This window comes from Lindgomyces ingoldianus (genome assembly GCF_010093535.1).
Source record: "Lindgomyces ingoldianus strain ATCC 200398 unplaced genomic scaffold BDR25scaffold_10, whole genome shotgun sequence".
Lineage (NCBI taxonomy): Eukaryota > Fungi > Ascomycota > Dothideomycetes > Pleosporales > Lindgomycetaceae > Lindgomyces > Lindgomyces ingoldianus.
The window spans coordinates 1343981-1360512 of NW_022985171.1; the positions used below are offsets into that span (position 1 = coordinate 1343981).

At 48.6% G+C, this 16532-nt stretch overlaps 7 protein-coding genes across 7 annotated transcripts; 6 read left to right on the top strand and 1 right to left on the bottom strand.

Moving 5' to 3' along the window:
- Positions 1–564: 564 nt before the first annotated feature.
- Positions 565–1473, top strand: BDR25DRAFT_219908 (uncharacterized protein; the record flags this gene model as incomplete). The annotated part of the gene is made up of 1 exon (XM_033684983.1): positions 565–1473. The coding sequence occupies one exon, from the start codon at positions 565–567 to the stop codon at positions 1471–1473; it is 909 nt and encodes a 302-aa protein (XP_033549798.1).
- Positions 1474–1475: 2 nt separating this feature from the next.
- Positions 1476–1857, top strand: BDR25DRAFT_12864 (uncharacterized protein). Its single transcript, XM_033683801.1, has one exon. The coding sequence runs from the start codon at positions 1528–1530 to the stop codon at positions 1765–1767; it is 240 nt and encodes a 79-aa protein (XP_033549799.1). The 5' UTR covers positions 1476–1527; the 3' UTR covers positions 1768–1857.
- Positions 1858–4179: 2322 nt separating this feature from the next.
- On the bottom strand, positions 4180–4548 carry BDR25DRAFT_199867 (HET-domain-containing protein; the record flags this gene model as incomplete). The annotated part of the gene is made up of 1 exon (XM_033684376.1): positions 4180–4548. A coding segment is annotated over one exon (369 nt), but the record flags the coding sequence as incomplete, so codon positions are not given.
- A 1967-nt stretch (positions 4549–6515) lies between these two features.
- On the top strand, positions 6516–8031 carry BDR25DRAFT_366188 (uncharacterized protein; the record flags this gene model as incomplete). The annotated part of the gene is made up of 5 exons (XM_033696941.1): positions 6516–6978; positions 7035–7212; positions 7360–7590; positions 7641–7779; positions 7835–8031. The coding sequence occupies exons 1-5, from the start codon at positions 6527–6529 to the stop codon at positions 8029–8031; spliced, it is 1197 nt and encodes a 398-aa protein (XP_033549801.1). The 5' UTR covers positions 6516–6526.
- Positions 8032–10623: 2592 nt separating this feature from the next.
- Positions 10624–12141, top strand: BDR25DRAFT_219561 (uncharacterized protein; the record flags this gene model as incomplete). Its single annotated transcript, XM_033684973.1, has 5 exons — positions 10624–10970; positions 11026–11154; positions 11203–11316; positions 11368–11786; positions 11831–12141. 5 exons carry the CDS (start codon positions 10624–10626, stop codon positions 12139–12141), a joined length of 1320 nt encoding a protein of 439 aa, XP_033549802.1.
- A 1178-nt stretch (positions 12142–13319) lies between these two features.
- BDR25DRAFT_333195 (Di-copper centre-containing protein) lies at positions 13320–14678 on the top strand (the record flags this gene model as incomplete). Its single annotated transcript, XM_033692811.1, has 4 exons — positions 13320–13378; positions 13578–13782; positions 13838–14324; positions 14377–14678. The coding sequence occupies 4 exons, from the start codon at positions 13320–13322 to the stop codon at positions 14676–14678; spliced, it is 1053 nt and encodes a 350-aa protein (XP_033549803.1).
- A 165-nt stretch (positions 14679–14843) lies between these two features.
- Positions 14844–15540, top strand: BDR25DRAFT_353272 (uncharacterized protein; the record flags this gene model as incomplete). The annotated part of the gene is made up of 5 exons (XM_033695145.1): positions 14844–14870; positions 14901–15180; positions 15209–15234; positions 15270–15339; positions 15380–15540. 5 exons carry the CDS (start codon positions 14844–14846, stop codon positions 15538–15540), a joined length of 564 nt encoding a protein of 187 aa, XP_033549804.1.
- Positions 15541–16532: the final 992 nt, after the last annotated feature.

Sequence of the window (16532 nt, forward strand, 5' to 3'; positions counted from 1 at the left end):
CATGTTGGATTTGCCGCTATGATGTGCCATTTCTGTCAGTATAGGGCTCGTGGATAAGCTTTGTGCTTCGTGCCGTTGTCAATCAGATGGTGGGTTGTGGCGTGGTTGGCTTGTCATGCCGCAGCAACAGTGCTTCATCGCGCGTGCCAAATTTATGTTCCGTGCCAGTTCCGGATAGGAGCAATCAGATCCAATAAAAGGGGAAGGCACAACGAAGGAGGTAGCGAAGTCGCTATGACTTTAGACTTCAGCAGGCCTGGACGACATAGGAAGACACCGCTAAAGCCAAGGTTACCAAACTGAAAGACACTTCCTGTGATTTAGACCTTCAGGAGCGGAGCAATTGAGTAATAAGCTTATGATAGGTTCCTCTCTCTAAGGCGTCTGTCTAGCGTAAAGGAGTATGTGAAAGTGAAAGAGGGTCGGATTACGGCTGTGGAGACGATTGGCCTGCACGTGACATGCATAATGGCCCGTGCGGTCTCTCACTGGCACTCGTCCTGCCCCTATTGCACGACCGTTAGTCGCATCAATTTTTTGCCCTAGCTTTCTTCGACAGTTTCTATGATGGCCTCTTTCAGCCTACCATACTTCGCTGATGAAGCAAGCCTTCCTGCTATATTGCCCACAGTGGAAGAGATCGAATCTGCAACAGAAATCCTCAATGAGCGCATGGCGGCGGCGTCAGGCAGAGTCGTCGGAATTGGCGAACACTTCATTGTTAAATATGGTGCCTTTGTCAATTTACAAGAGGGAGAGACAATGCTCTTCCTAAAACAGTCAACGACTGTTCCGATACCTCGCGTCTATGCGTTATACCAGAGGCCCGGACCCGACAAGCACACCTACAGTTACATCGTCATGGAGCGCATCAAAGGTCCAACACTGGCTTCCGTTTGGCCAAATATGGGTCGAGCGGCAAAAGAGATAGTATCTTCGAATCTCCGCCTTGTTTTTGAAGAGATGCGGAAGTTGAAGTCACCGGGAGGATACTGTAGCTTTGGTCATCGTGGATTACTGGATGGGCTTTTCGAGTCAGAGGATCACTCAAAGTCATTCAACGGACCATTTGATACCGAATCGGACCTGAATGAAGCTATGATTGCCAGATACGTCAAAGAAGGCCTTTCTATATACAAAGCAGAGCACTTCTCGCGCGCCTTTAAGGATGTCTTCCAGAACCACGCCCCAGTTTTCACGCATGCAGATTTCCAGCGAAAGAATATCATGTTCCGCAATCCCCTAGCGACAACAGAAAACGGCCAAGTTCAGTGGGACACAACGGACCTAGAGCTTGTGATCATCGACTGGGAGTTCTCTGGTTGGTATCCCAGCTATTGGGAGTATTCAAGAGCGCTGTTTGGGTGCGGAGCATGGAGGGATGACTGGAGCTACTGGATCGAGCAAGCCCTGAAGCCGTTTCGATCCGAATATGCCTGGGTACTACTATTTCTCACAGAACTGTTTTCGTAAGAGCATGTTCAATTTTGACATCTTGCAGTTATATACATTCTGGTCTCCTTATGTATGAGCCGATGCAGTGGACACACCCGGAGCTGGAAATCAACAACTCAAGATGTTCTACGTTCTACTAGGCCCTCCAAGTCGGTGGGGTTGGTATTCAACCTACAAGCTGGTCTCATCGAGCGTGAAATTACATGCGGCAGCTTTTTCGGCACTGCACGCCACTGCATGCCACTACATGCCACGATGGAATGGCCTAGAGAGAAATTACCACCTAGAATATTATTGAGGTGGAGGGTTTGATGGATTGAGGTGCATACTACATCCCTTCTGACGCAAAATATTTGAATCAGATGTAAACCAAAAAGAAGTACATGTCAGAGTTGAGGTTAGTAATTAGGCTCTCTCGCAGTAATTAGGTGAGATATAGCCTTGGGTGCACCCTCCAAGTTCATAACTTATTAGAATTAGGTCACAGAGGGATCCATCGCTGCAAGATGTATGCAGCTCAAGCCTTCGCTTGCACTAACTCCGATATCACCGACGAGTCGTTCTTTAATAATGTACCAAACGTGCTTTAGCAAGGTTCAAGAAGCGCCGGGATGCCATTAGGGGCCTGGCATTGATCCGCTGCACCACATCCAGTTGATTTCAAGAGAATGACTGTAAGTACGCCAATGCATTAGGTTCTTACCTGTAACTAGATGCTTGAATCTGTGCGTCCACGTGAGAGTTCGTTGTTTACCTAGGAAGTAGCAGCCCTAAAGGTATTAACAGGAGAGAAAAAGACAAGGGAGGCAAGGAGTTTATTTGTGTTAAACCCCCCTATGCGTAAATGCTACATACTACCTCACACCAAATAAATTTCCTCCGCTTTCTTCCCTTCCCTCTCCATTGCCTCCACCAGCTCACCATCCATTCCACCTGGAAGATACACCTCTCCTGCAATAACCCATAACATTTTCTGTCCCACCCCCTCAACCTCAATCTTACCTAAGGATCTTAACGCAAATGGCGTGCTCGCACCCATAAGAACCATCACCTCATCACCTGCATACGCATCCGCAGCCATACCCACATATCCCGTATTAAGCTCGATATACCGTCTCAGATGGCCCACAGATCTTACAGCGCGCTCCGCGTCGAAAATTCTCCTGTAAGTTTCTTCATCCTCGAACTCCTTGCGCGAAAGAGGCTGATAACCTATGTTAGAACTCTTTTGCTTGCTCATCCATGTTCGCCAAAGCTTGATGGAACCAATGTCTTCGGCTGTTGCCCTGCGGAACATCGTGCTGCCGACCCGAGCCGCGGAGTTGGCCGACGATGCAAAGAAAGAGTCCCCGCAGATGGCGCGGCATATGGCGTCGTAGTGCGTTCCTCCGCCTACATATGGTCTCAGGAGCTCCTCAGTCGGTTGAGCCGGGAGCGGGAACTCTCGTTTGTTAAGGTTGAGGGAGGCATTTCCATGGACGAGGAAAGGCATCATATAATTCGGCCCACCAGGTGTACTATCCTTGATTTTCCCTGCTCGGATCGCTGACACTGTGAGTACGGCTGTCCTAACCATGACTGGAGAAGAAGTAAACAGCGGCTTCGGTTGGAGAGCCGGGCGGCCTCCGCACGCGTCGAATACAACAGCTCGGTGCAATCGTTCGGCGACAGCGTTTTCGTACCCTGCTTGATTCATGCACGCCCAGTCAGGTGCCCAAGAGGAGAACATTATTTCGACAGGCTGGGGTTCCCCTTTTTTCAAGATCTCATCTTTTTTGCGTTTTGCTAGGTTGCTCGCGTTACGAGGCAAGTCAGTGTAGTATAATAGACCTGATTTGACAGCATCAATATCAATGAGATACTGCCTCTTCTCCCTCACCTTCTCAGCCTTGAATGCCAAGAAATCCAGAGAGTCTGTTATCCGGATCGAACATATAGCGATTTGCTCGTATAATGTCCGTGCAGTAATGTTGTAGTTAGGGACAACAGGTTCGCCATTACCCCAGTGTCGAACAAGCCCAAGCAACCCATAGATCTTATCTCTCGCGTCCGTGGCTTGCTTTGGATAGTAAAGACGGAGAAGCTTTAGAAGGGTTGTTTTCTCCTTTTGTCGCCAGAGTCTGTCACTTTCAACTATAGTCAACATCTTGTGACAGTAGTCATTCAGACAAGCGAACTCATTCCCGACTGGCAGGACATCTTTGCAGCATGATGTCCTGTGTTGCTCGAGGTGTTGGGCTGCGTCGGCATACATTTTAAGGGGAGCTGAGAATTGACCGAAGACTACTGTCACCTTCTTTGGAAGAATGACTTCCTGGACGACCCAGATGCGATCCCACTAGGTAGCTGTCAGTTTATCATTATTCCAACCCATTGAACGATGACTTTGAGAGGGGAGCTTCATTCACATACCCATGGCTGCACTATCAAGCTATCAAATGCCCTCATGCATATCTTTTGAATATTGAGATTAGTCCACAATGGAATTTCGTTCAAATGAACGTCACCAGCTAAGAGCCTAATTAAGCACATGGCAAACATGAGCTCATTTAAGGCGTGTTTGTCTGGCAAGTCTGGATACGTATCACCATACGCCAGCGCATATTGCAAGATCGTATTGATGCTCGGTATGTCATTCGCACCACCCGTCCACGTGAATAGGCTGGCATCCCATGGTTCGTTTTGGGCCTCCTTGGGTTGAGGCGTTTGATATAACACCGGCTCCCCTAGATAGACTATAACTTCTTCTGGATTTTGGTAGATGACGCGCATCAGTTGGACTTGGTGCATACGCTCGTCCATGTCGACTTGATTAATGCATATTGCATCGATCCAGATTGATACTTCAGTCCCTAGCGTACGAAGGCGTTGGAGTGCGCGTTTGAGATTACGTGTGACCTCGAAGCGATGGCCGTTCAATGTAATAGGGAGTGTGTCTTTCGGATCTCCCCAGGTGTAGGACAGCGCTCTGTAGACTGGCTTGGCGTCTAACGAGACTATAGTGAACTCGCAACTAACGTTGAACTTTGGGTCTACTTGAGGAGATATCTTAACGACTCGTATCTCATTTGTGTCCTTGTTTAGTGGACTATAGATTCTACCATGAACACTGCCTATTGCGTGATCAGAATTCCTTTCGTTCATGTACTGCCATTGGAAGCATACCATGGGCCAGAGCTTGACTCTGTAGTACAAGCTTGGAAGAGCTTCCTCTGGCACTTACAGTCATCCTAGTAGCCACTGGAGGAGTGGGTCTGGAAATGGTAGTAGTTTGGGTTGTTGATGAATCTTGCCTTTTGGCTTGGCTTGTTCGTATGTCACGATAGGCCTTGATTGTGTGCCTTACTGTTGACTCCGGTAATGTGGGTATACGTTGGATGAATTGGGCTGGAACGCCCACAGATCTAGCCTCTTCTTCCAAGGACATTGGCTCCGGCACTACCTCAGGCTCGAAATCTGCTAGGAGGGTTGAGGGTTGAGATTGATGAGATGGCGCCTCAGCGGACCTTTGGGGGAAAGAAGAAGTCTTTTCGAGGATAGATTTTGTGTTTTCATCAATACGATTTATCGCTTGTAAGACATCCTTCAAACTCGGCTGATCAAGAATTTTGTCTACTAGACTGAGAATGCTGACCGAGAGTGGATCGAAGACATGGTGTGGAACCGCATCCTTATGTTCCGCAGTACACTTTCGGATTGTTTCGATATCGACCCGTATGTTACTCGCATGGTCGGATACGGAAGAAGCTTGCTGGCCAACATTTGGCCAAGTTGGTTCTGACATAATGACTTGTGTTCGATAATTTGTTAGACAAAATCCCTTACCGGGACGATAAGAGGTAGGATATATGCTGTCGAAAGTTTCTGCTAGGTAAGCTCGGAATTATAATTCGCCGGGAGCACGTCTATCAGGGGCTGCTCTCAGGGGCTGCTCTCAGGGGCAAGAGCTGAAAACGAGTTTCAGATCTGCGGCTCGAAGTCGAATCCGAATTTTACGAGGAAGAACACGAGGTAAGGACCGGCTATCGGTATTATGCATATGAACCTCGTCCAACGCTTCGAGTTCCCGTGATCTGCAAAGGGTCGAAAATGAGCAACCTCATACATATGCAGGCCAGCATTTTGAGCGGAACTTTCGCTGAAAGGAGTCTCTTGCGCTGAATCGAAACATACAGCGGATAGGACATATGCTTGCATCGTGATTTACGGCCGTCCACGTGTTACATCTATATCCTCAACGAAGGTTTTGGTAAATAGAAATCTGAAGGTGAGTGCATTATCTTCTCTTGCATTCCTTAGGCTCGCCGATGGCGTTTCCATCGACCCAGCGAACGAGAATAGAATAGTCGTGGATACTCTGTCTCATTGGAAGACGACAATGAGAGAAGAGCGCGAGCTTACTGTTAAAAGAAAACGAAGGGTTGCTTGATGGCTAAACGAGACGAGTTGACGAAAGTGTGGGAGGATTGACGATCGAGAGCCGCTCAGCCTGGCAAAACGCGCACCTCAACGTGTCTTGGCGGGGTATGGTATCTTCATATATCTTCCCGATCCGGTAGAGCTTGCGAATCTTATATCTCGCACTTCTCCTCTCACAACTCCTTCCTTCGCCCTATGATTAAATCCATGGATAGTTTGTTCTCTGCATTCAGCGGCCGTAAGTTTGTTTTAGTGGCATTCAAGCAGCACGAGATCAAAAGGTTCACTAACAAGTTGGAGATGTAGGACGTCAAAGATCACAAGTTGAAGTATGAGACGTACGCTTCACGTCCAACGCCCATCACCGGGAATTCGATTTTGAAGGTGACCGGAGCAGTTTCATTCAAGTGTTGGGCATTCTGACGTGTCATTCGTCTGCGCCCCAAGCGCTCTTCGAGGCTGCCTCTCAAGCCTAACCCATTGTGGTTAGTATGAGACGGAAATAGGAATTCCAACACCTCTCCCTACGCGTCAAACCGGGGCAGAGCATGACTTACATTGCAATCGAATACTGATACTTAATAGAGACATTCTACTGCTGAGGTTGTGTTAAATCTAAGGACGTAGCAATTCCGAAAGGCCAACACCTATCATGACAGCATCTAGCACCAACAGCATCAACAGATCTTCGCTCCTTCGTGCCGAGACGATGAGCAACGCTGATTTATACTGCGTTACACCACCCGCATATGCTATGTCGGCAGCGGAAGATGAACAGACACTCGATGCGGAAGCTGTTGATGATTCGAAGACGGGCATTCCAGGCCCTTCAAACTTCCAAGAGTCTCTTCATATACCAGAAGACGAACCGAGAACGCTGGCACCAAGCACACCAAACACGCTATCCCCAGTTCCTACAGAGCTTCCTCCAGTGTATTTCCAGGAATTGGCTATGAATGCTTCAACTGCGCATGTAAGAAAATGCACTCTGCTTCCAAAGCGTCCAGCAGTGTGGCTTGTGAAGAAGAGGAATTTGGCACTGTCCCCGCTTGCAGCTGAGGTTCTAATCAAGGAGGGTCTAATAAGAAGTAAGGACCTTGACCTGTGAGTGTAGCCATTTGGCGCAGATAATAGAAGATGTGACTGATCAAACACTCCAGTATCTCGCAATCAGCTGGTGTTAAAAGAGACCCTTCGGATCCCATGTCCGCAATTGCATTCGCCACGTACGATACTGTCGGTGATGTGTTGTTGGGTTTGGTGGAAGGACCCGTAGAGGCATATCGACAATTTGGAATTGCCGACGTTGAGCGAAAACGAAGACTAGAAGAAGCGTCGGTTACCAATTCCAAATCTAAGGTTGAAGTAGACGAGTCTGCTCCATTTTTAGCATCAGGTGTGAGGAGGAAACCTGTGGCTGGAATCGAACCACCGCAATCAGGTGTTGGTTTTGTAGACCGCACCCTAGATCCGACAGTTGAACAGCCAAGTCATGGAAATTCGTCTCCAGCTCTGTCTTCCAACGCATATAAACAAGTAGCAATAAGCACGGGCAAAGGTTTTGGACGAATCGTTGGAGCCGGTGTCAAAGCTCCCATGACGTTTACCCACAACTTAACACGAGGATTCCACAATGCGCCAAAGCTCTATGGCGACGAGGTTCGAGAGTACGAGAACGTAACCGATATCCGAAGTGGAATAAAAGTCAGCGCAAAGGTAATCAATATCCACTCTGGTTTCCAGACCAACCCACTGATAAGAGACAGGGTTTTGGGTACGGTGTGTATGATGGTATTAGTGGGTTCTTTATTCAACCCCTACAAGGAGCACGAAAAGACGGGGCGTCGGGCTTCGCAAAAGGGTTTGGAAAAGGCATTGGCGGTATGGTATGCAAGCCAGCTGCAGGTAAGAAATGACTCGTTCGACGCGTGATATGCTTGTGAACTGACCCGAGAATCAGGTATTTGCGGGATTGTTGGCTATACATCAGCAGGCGTGTACCGGGAGATCCAAGGCTTGAGACCTGGCGGAAATCGCTCAGTTACGGAAGCCTTCAAGTCTCAAGGGGAAGTAGAATATAGCCAAGCCCCGGATCAGACCCGTGTGGAGGTTGTAAAGAGGTGGTGCCAGGTAACAATGCGCCAGGGTCACTCATAGAAGCGAAGGGGCTCGGGGAATCGCACAACAAATTTATACCCGTAAGAAATCTTCTCTAGGCGGAGAGCCTTCTGAATAGTATTCTCCTCGAATCTCGATATATCTTTCTCTTGGTTGTTGAGACGATTCTCTAGCACTGTCCCATGTGTGAGCCCCAGTGATTCTCCTCATTAACCACACCATAATCGGCCTATGGCGAGGTCCTAAAACCGTGTGCTGTTTGTATACAAGATGCGCGTATCGTGCCGATTATCCGAAGTGCGATAGCTAAAGCGTTATGTTAAAGCTCGCTTTCGCATCGACCTTGCAGCACGTCTCCCATGTGTTTGAGCATCCAGCAGCCGCGAAGCATTCAGCATATCAATTTGCCCCATGCATCCATGCCTCCGAATGCGGAATTGTGTGCGCTCAGAGATTGATTGACCGCGTGGTCCCGCTTCTTGGGAAGAGTTGCTCCGGAAGAGGCTCTGAACCAAATATGCATGGTCGTGCATACAGGCTGTAAGCGGCTAGGATGGAATTTTGACACACAACTAAGGTCTGGATTAAGAACCTAGAACACTTCGAGAAGGATACCAGAGAACTGGGTATGAACGGGCGGCCAGTGCGAACCAGAGACTTGCCACTTTTCTCAGACCTTTCCGCACCATGCGCAGATCGACCCGAAATATCGATCTCCTGACCGGCTTGAATTACGGGAGATGTCCTGCCCAGCATGTAAAATCTAGAAAGCGCTATAATACGCACGTTATATCACCTCAGAATCAACTCACGACAGATTCTGCAGGACGCAGCCAGCCACTGTAGGTGTGGTGATAGTCTGTCTAAAATTCAGCCACAAGAGGCAAAGAATTTGAAGTGATGCCTTGGTATGGACATATTGGTCAGGATTGACCAATTAAATACCCTGTGTTGATTGAGTAGGCTTAACAGACAGGGATTGTGCTCACCAGCATGATGACCCACGCATCTGGAAAGGTACACATTGATGAATACAATATATATCCCATTGCCCGAACACGAGTCGAATCGTCATCGAGCATTGCGATAACAACCATGGCAACAAATAAACACGGCTTCGAGACCATTGGTGATATACCGACACGAGTGGAGATAACCATTACCATGGTTCCGGCAGCGAGACATGTGTTACGGGTCTGAATGGTCGTCAACAGACAGAAGCCTTTATTTAGAACTAACTTCACTCATCTCGTGAGGACTACGTCGGCTCACTGAAAAGGGAAGTCGGTTCGAAAGAAAAAGCCTTCCATACGTCGTCCTTGGAGACATGCTGTGTGCACAATCATGCTATTCGCTTGTCTGTAGGCCCTAGAGTTCCTGTATCACTCCTGCACAATGTAGTTGGAGATACCATTGTACATGCAGCGTTATCTTAGCACAAAAATCTCATATCATGGAGGATGATCGAAATCCCACACTTGTCCCTCCGAGCGACATCCAGCCGCCTACAAACGACTTCTAGAGGACTGAAGGGGTGGAAGTCGGCTTTGTTGAGTGTCTGCTCCCCAGTCGCGCACGTGCATAGGAAGTGTCTTTGTTCCAGAAGCCTGGGTGGACACTTTCGCTTCATGATTCCGCATAGGTGTACCAGACGTTCGGATGAACACGCTCCGAGTCTTAGGAAACACCAGTTATGAACATCACTCCAGGTACAGGGTACGAGTATAAATTATTTTAAGTTGAGTCGTCCTGAAGGGGGGCAGCGGGAGCAATATACCATGCCTTCTTTGATCGAATACCTAAGATGGGTATTTCTGTCAAATATTTTTAGAATTCATTTTAACTGGAGCGTGAGGGCAGAAAGGAGGTGGAGGAGAAAGACTCACGTTTGCATTGGCTATCGCCGTGGGGAGCCGGATTGGTGCCAAGATGGATATGCTTGCATATCTTCATAGTGGCAGATGGCATTCCAGTTGAATGCACACAACCCACGCTACGTAAATGTACTGCAAATTATTACCCATCCCTGACCGCCGCGCTGGGGTGAGACCGTGAAATAACTTATCAGATGTGCTGCTCAAAATGAAGCATCCGGAAGGGGGAAAGTAGAGACAGGAACAACACCTACATTATCCAAATGTTAAGCTTTGACCCAGTTCATTCACGCTCTTCGGGTGCCTGGACACTTTCGAGTGTCCGAGCGTTTAATAGTAGTCTAGAATTTTAGTAACTTAGAACCCACGCTCTTTGCCCGAGTAAGGCTGTGTAATAGGTGTTTTTGTATCTACTATCGAGCAATTTGCGTCCTCGTGCACGAAATTGATCCATGCATGTAGTCCAGAAGGTGGGAATAACGGTCGACCTAGGAACCTTTGTAGAGGTCCGTGTCCACGACACCGTCGAGAGAAGTTATTAAATCATATTAAAAGAACTTCTTCCACTGGATATCTTGACCCGCGTTCCGGAGTGCAGGATCGCTTCGGTGATTCTAACACTGGGTAAGGTCAATACATAAGTGTCTCGCATCTCCGAGGGAAAAAGAGCATTCCTCACTACTACCTGCCCCTCCCTTAACTTCCTACCCTAACATCTTGTCTCTCGGGAATCGGCTATCGGTAGCCCGACGCTAACATGAAGACTATATTCCCAGCCTTCCTCGCCTCGGTCTTCTTCGACATGGCGCTTGGCGCCGGCAGTGCAACCAAAGGCACGGGAACAACAACAAGGGGATGGTCTTGTTGCAAGAACTCCTGCTCGTGGAGCAACAAAGCTCTAGTCAATAGTCCCGTTATCAGCTGTGATAACGTTGACAATCTGCTTAACTCTCCGGCTAGGAGAGATGGATGCGAAAGTGGAGGAGGCTCCTTTGCTTGCTCTGATCTGAGCCCGTGGGCCGCGAGCAATGACCTGTCTTATGGGTTCGCAGGCGTGAATATAGCAGCCTCCAATGAGTCGGCATGGTGCTGCTCTTGCTATCAGTAAGCAGAGGAACAATACTCTTCAATTCATAGCATACCAGCTAACTACGCAAAGGCTTACATTCACATCTGGCGCCGTAAACGGGAAGCAAATGGTTGTTCAGGTAGTGAACACTGGTTCTGATCTTGGCAATGACCAATTTGACCTAGCCATCCCAGGAGGTGGCCAAGGAAACCTTCAGGGGTAGGTTTGAGGCATGATTGCGTTTGGCTGCGAATCTAACGTGACTAGGTGTACAAAAGAATTTGGAGGAACAACTGACTTGTGGGGTGCTTCATATGGAGGAGTAGCTCATCGCGAGGACTGTAACGCGCTTCCAGACCCACTGAAAGCTGGATGCTATTGGTATTTGATCCCTCTCTCCTTCCTACTATCACCCCCCACTGATCGTAACAGGAGGTTCGATTGGTTCCGGAACACAGATAATCCCACTGTTAGCTGGGAGAAAGTGACGTGTCCAGAAGCACTGTCCTACGTATCTGGGTGCCGACGAAATGACGATCCTGTACCCGGAAAAGTGACCCCGACGCCCACAAAATCGGCTCCAATTGAATCCGGGACAGTCGCGCAGGGTAGCCAATGCGGCGGAGCGACGTATAAAGGCCCTACTGTTTGCGTGTCAGGGACAGTCTGCACATATGTGGATGAAAACCATTACTACTGCCTCCCGGATCCGGCAAGTACCCGCTCTACTCCAACTGTTACGAGCAGCACACCGATACCGACAATTGCCCAAGTTTGGGACCAGTGTGGCGGCAACGGCTGGCCAGGACCTTACCGATGCAAGGATTCCCAGTGTGTGAAGTTCGATGACTGTAAGTTAATTCCGAGAAAGCCACACATGTCTGACTATCTTCAGTCTACTCGCAATGCCAGCCATACAGCTCTGGAGGAGGACAACCAGTCGTAACCTCGAAGCCACAATCCAGTGCACCAGCCACTTATCCATGGGGCGGCCAGTGGACTCGTCCACACCGGACATGGCCAGGCCAGGTGCCCAACCAACCAACCTCAGGGAAACCGACATCCGCCAACCCGCCTGCAGCAACAGGTTATGCTCAGTTGTACGATCAGTGTGGCGGTCTAACATATACAGGTACAAAGAATTGCGCGCCGGGCTTGAAATGCGTGTACTCTGATCAATGGTACTCGCAATGTCAGAAGGCTTAAGGGTGGCAGCATTTTTGCATCTTGTCGAATCGAATCAGATTATGGGCGTGGTTTGAACCTGTACTCTTATGGCTAGGAATGAAGTAGATGGATCAGTAGAGCGTACTTCTTAGAAGAAACGCCCGTACCCTCTAAATGGCAGCGATACTGTCTTAATAACGGCAAAGATAGTGTTTCTATGTTTCGAGTGATCCTTATCCGCACTGTTGCTGTTACCATCAACAAGCTAGAATTGAACTAATGTAAGGCGCTCATAGGACAGCCTCAAAATGAAACAGAGTCCCGACGTGAAAAATATTGAGGATGAATAGGTAAGGAGCGCATGAAAGCTACTAAGGCTAGGAGAGGAACGATGGTGCTAGGGGCAACCTTGGAAGTCGTGAGGCTGCTGGCGTTTAATGTTAGGTCTGTGCGCAAGCTATGCTAGATTTACTAATTTAGCGCGCCAGGGGGATATGTAACAACTACGCCGGATAGCGGAGCAAGAGGCATGTAAGGGCTACGAGGAGTTAAGCCATCACCAAGGAAGCGCTTAGGTAATAACACACTAGTGCCCTCTAGGCTAGAGCCGGGCGTAATAAAGACATCATCATCATCAATTTAGCGCGCACGTGTTTGGGACAGATCTGGACCTTGAGTCTATGTCTCTTGCTGTACCTTCAACAAAAACCATGTGTGTCAGGAAGATCTCCTTACTTCTCCGAAGTCAATTATCTGGCATCCGCAACTCTTCACATAGCACTTGCAGAACGGTAAGAGACGCTTAATATATACAGAACATCTAATTTGGGTAAAATAGACCTTTCTGATCAGCCTCCATCCAACAGCAAGAGATAGATTGGAACGCATACAATCTTGTCAGCAATATCCAACCATCGCTCGGCGGAACGGACACAAAGCGAAATTCTCGGTTTCCATGTCATGTTGTGCTCGTGTCCTCCAAACTTTCCGCTCACGTACCCTGGCAGCTGGAATTGCGCTTGGCAGCCTTATTGCGATGACTTGCCGGCTATTGGCTGAGGAAGATCGTGAATGTTCACTTGTCTCTTTTCGGACTATGATGCTGAATACGACGCTTGGAGCGAAAATCGCGGCACAGCGTCCGCAGATATTATCTTGCAGGCGCAAATGATGCTGCTCTTTACAATTGCATTCTCGCGAGATTGAGAGGGTTGGGTATGGTCAGCTATATGAAAGGCTACGAACTCGAGCCCATTGAGTCTGATCGGGGATTCAGGTTTGCTTTTCCACGCCTCTAGGATGGCACTTTCCGCGGGTTTTCGGAGGCTTTCTGCTTCATTCATTTTCATATTCGTTTTCGTTTTCGTTTCCCCCCTACTGGCTTCTGCTGATGCAGTCGATGACCTTGCGGCCACATCGTTGAACAATGTTTACAAGATCCTCAACGGCTCGTTATCCGATGGAGCGACCCATAGTTCTTCATGTACCAGAGACAAACTGATCATCAGGCGGGAATATGGGAATTTGACCACTGAGGAGAGAGCTGAATACGTGAAGGCTGTTCAGTGTATCATATCAAAGCCCAGCAAATTCTCGGCAGGTCAAGTCCCCGGAGCCAAGAACCGATATGATGACTTCGTTGCGGTCCACCTCCAACAAACGCTGAACATCCATGGAACGGTTCGTCAACAATTTAGCAGTCAGTACGACTACCTCGTTGCTAACTTGTCTCAAGGCAAACTTCCTTTCATGGCATAGATACTTCACTTGGGCGTACGAAAACGCGTTAAGGACTGAATGTGGATACGAGGGGTCACAGCCTTATTGGAACTGGGGAAAGTACGCAGATTTGCTTCAATCACCAATCTTTGACGGGACGAACACATCTATGGGAGGTAATGGAGACTATGTCGCACACGGCGGCCATGCCGCCGGACAAGCGAATGTCATGGTGCCAGCTGGTAAAGGCGGTGGATGCATCTCGACCGGTCCCTTCAAGAACATGACTGTCAACTTGGGACCCATGTCAATTGCTATCGATGTTAAGATCCCAACGAACCCTCAGTCAGATGGCCTTGGGTACAATCCTCGATGCATAAGGCGAGACATCACAGACTACTTCACCAAATCATACCTCCGGACTAAAGATGTCCAAGCCCTTATCACGCAACCCACCACAATCCTAGCATTCCAAGATCAGATGCAGACTGATACGGCATCGAGTAAGAAGCGCCTACTCTTTCATAGTAGAATTGACTGACATGATAATTGTAGAGTTCGGAGTACACAGCGCCGGCCACTTCTCGATCTGGGGTGACCCAGGAGGTGATTTTTTCATTAGCCCTGGAGACCCAGCCTTCTTCCTACACCATGGTATGATTGATAGGGCTTGGTGGATCTGGCAAAATCAAGATCCATCGAAACGGGTTATGACAGTTGGAGGAAGCACTTCAATGTTTGGTGGCAGCACGGGAACGTTGAATGATAAGGTCGATCTCTCAGTTGTGGGCTCAGGACTAGCAATCAAGGAACTTGTGAGCACCACTGCTGGGCCTTTCTGTTACGCTTATCAGTAAAGACGAACCATAGAAGAGCGGTTGGAGCGTGTGAGAGAAGTATACTGCATGTTAGCACATTCGACGGAACATAGGGAGGAGCTAGAATAGAGAAGAAATTGGCATCCTCCCAATAAGCTCTCTAATTCCAGCAATAGGCATATTAGAGTAACTCTGCCCTGGGCCATGTTCCATGGTATGAGACGACACCCCGTGCAGTAATAGAATCTTGTCACAACGAAGAACCACGTTCTGCGTAATCATACCTTGTTATCTGCAAGAAAGTCCGAATCGCTGAGAATCAAGTTCCGAACATGCAGAGTGCACAAACCTCTCTTCATGCCACCGTGGACGGGATTGAAGCGAGGTGAGACCGATAACGGATGCACCAATGTGACTCACGCTATTGCCTCCAGTCAGCCGTATTGCGCTATCAAGACGTGGTTATCGTTTATGCACATGATGAAATATGCTTCCAATCATTTGTACCATGGCTCACTTCCGAAGACGGGCCATCGACACGGTGAATAGCGCTGGTGGCTGGAGACGAGACCTAACAACAGCTTTCAGCTTGCAGGTCGGCGAAGGGTAAGATATGCCCCGCAGATGAAGTTGTTGCCGGTGTGGTGGTTTTCTGACAAGATAATGGTGATAGGGGAGTTGTTGGTGTGGACGAGAGGTGGTCTGTTTAAGCTCTCCCAGGTTCTTGGGTCCCTTGGCAGTTGCTTGTACCTCCACCTCCAAGTCTCCTTCCATTTATTATGTTCTTACTAGTGTTTCAACAGTTCAGAATATGTTCATGCTCCGAACCCGCAAAAATGCGAACCCAATTCGTTTCCCTTCAGAGCTACTTCTCCGCCTAATGCCCTCATTCGAAAGCTGAAGAGTGTCCCTCTGCCAAATCTGTAACAATGATACGATATCTACTCCGTACCTTTGTTCAATTCACTAGCACCTAGGTTCAGCTGTTTCCATGGTACTTCGCGGCCTTAATCCATGCCGTCTCAACAGACTGCCCTCCAATCATGTTTCCCGAACTGACGTGAGGAATGAATCCAAACTGCTCTGATTGGTAAACGTCCGATATTGGGAAACTGCATGCTGCAGAACATGTGGAAAATAGCTCACTGCCTCACTCTACCTCTAGGTTCTAGTTTCCGACGCAAGGCCGAAGGCCTCCTGACTCTTAGAGCTGGAGCTATGGCCACGGGTGGTGATCATACTGGCCAATCCGATGCCCTTATTAGATAGCTAGAATGTCGTCGTGTCAATCAGCCGAGAATCTCCAGACGAGCTGAACTTAAGCTTAGACATTTTGTTGTGACACTTCCACGGATATTTCAATGAACTCGTGATTCAGCGAGTGTCTCGTCTATGTCCGAAATCAACTCCTATTTCCCCCTTTAATGTCCTTTCTTCATGTGTCTTCGTGACAACCTTCCCTCGCTACTTTATCGATGCTTGACGAAGTGGCGCATTGAACCCGAGTTGTGGCGTTAGTGTCGGCGGTCTCTCGGTAACCACTCGCTGATACTAAATGCGTCCCTGCTTTGCGTCTCAGGTGGGCTAAAAAGAGAATAAGGGTCCGGCACGTCGCACAAAAAGAGCCTAGCCTCCTCTGCAGCGGAGAATTGGTTCGCATGTGTGCATAGGGCCTCAGCTGAATGAATAGATGTACAAGGTGCCTGTGGAGGTCTTGGTTGAAAGACCGGAGTGAGATACGAGGAGTCGAAGGATCGATTGTGGGACGATGACCCAGGTTCGAGGTCTTCTCGCCGTTGTCAGATCTGTCGTAATTTTGCGTTGCCCGTTGACCGTTGGAGCTTTAATTTGACAGTGTGGCGTTGTGAGCCATGCGTTGTTCAAGGGTTGCTC

Coding starts and splice junctions, on each gene's coding strand:
- BDR25DRAFT_12864 (XM_033683801.1), top strand. CDS start 1,528: ATGAGCCGATGCAGTGGACACACCCGGAGCTGGAAATCAACAACTCAA.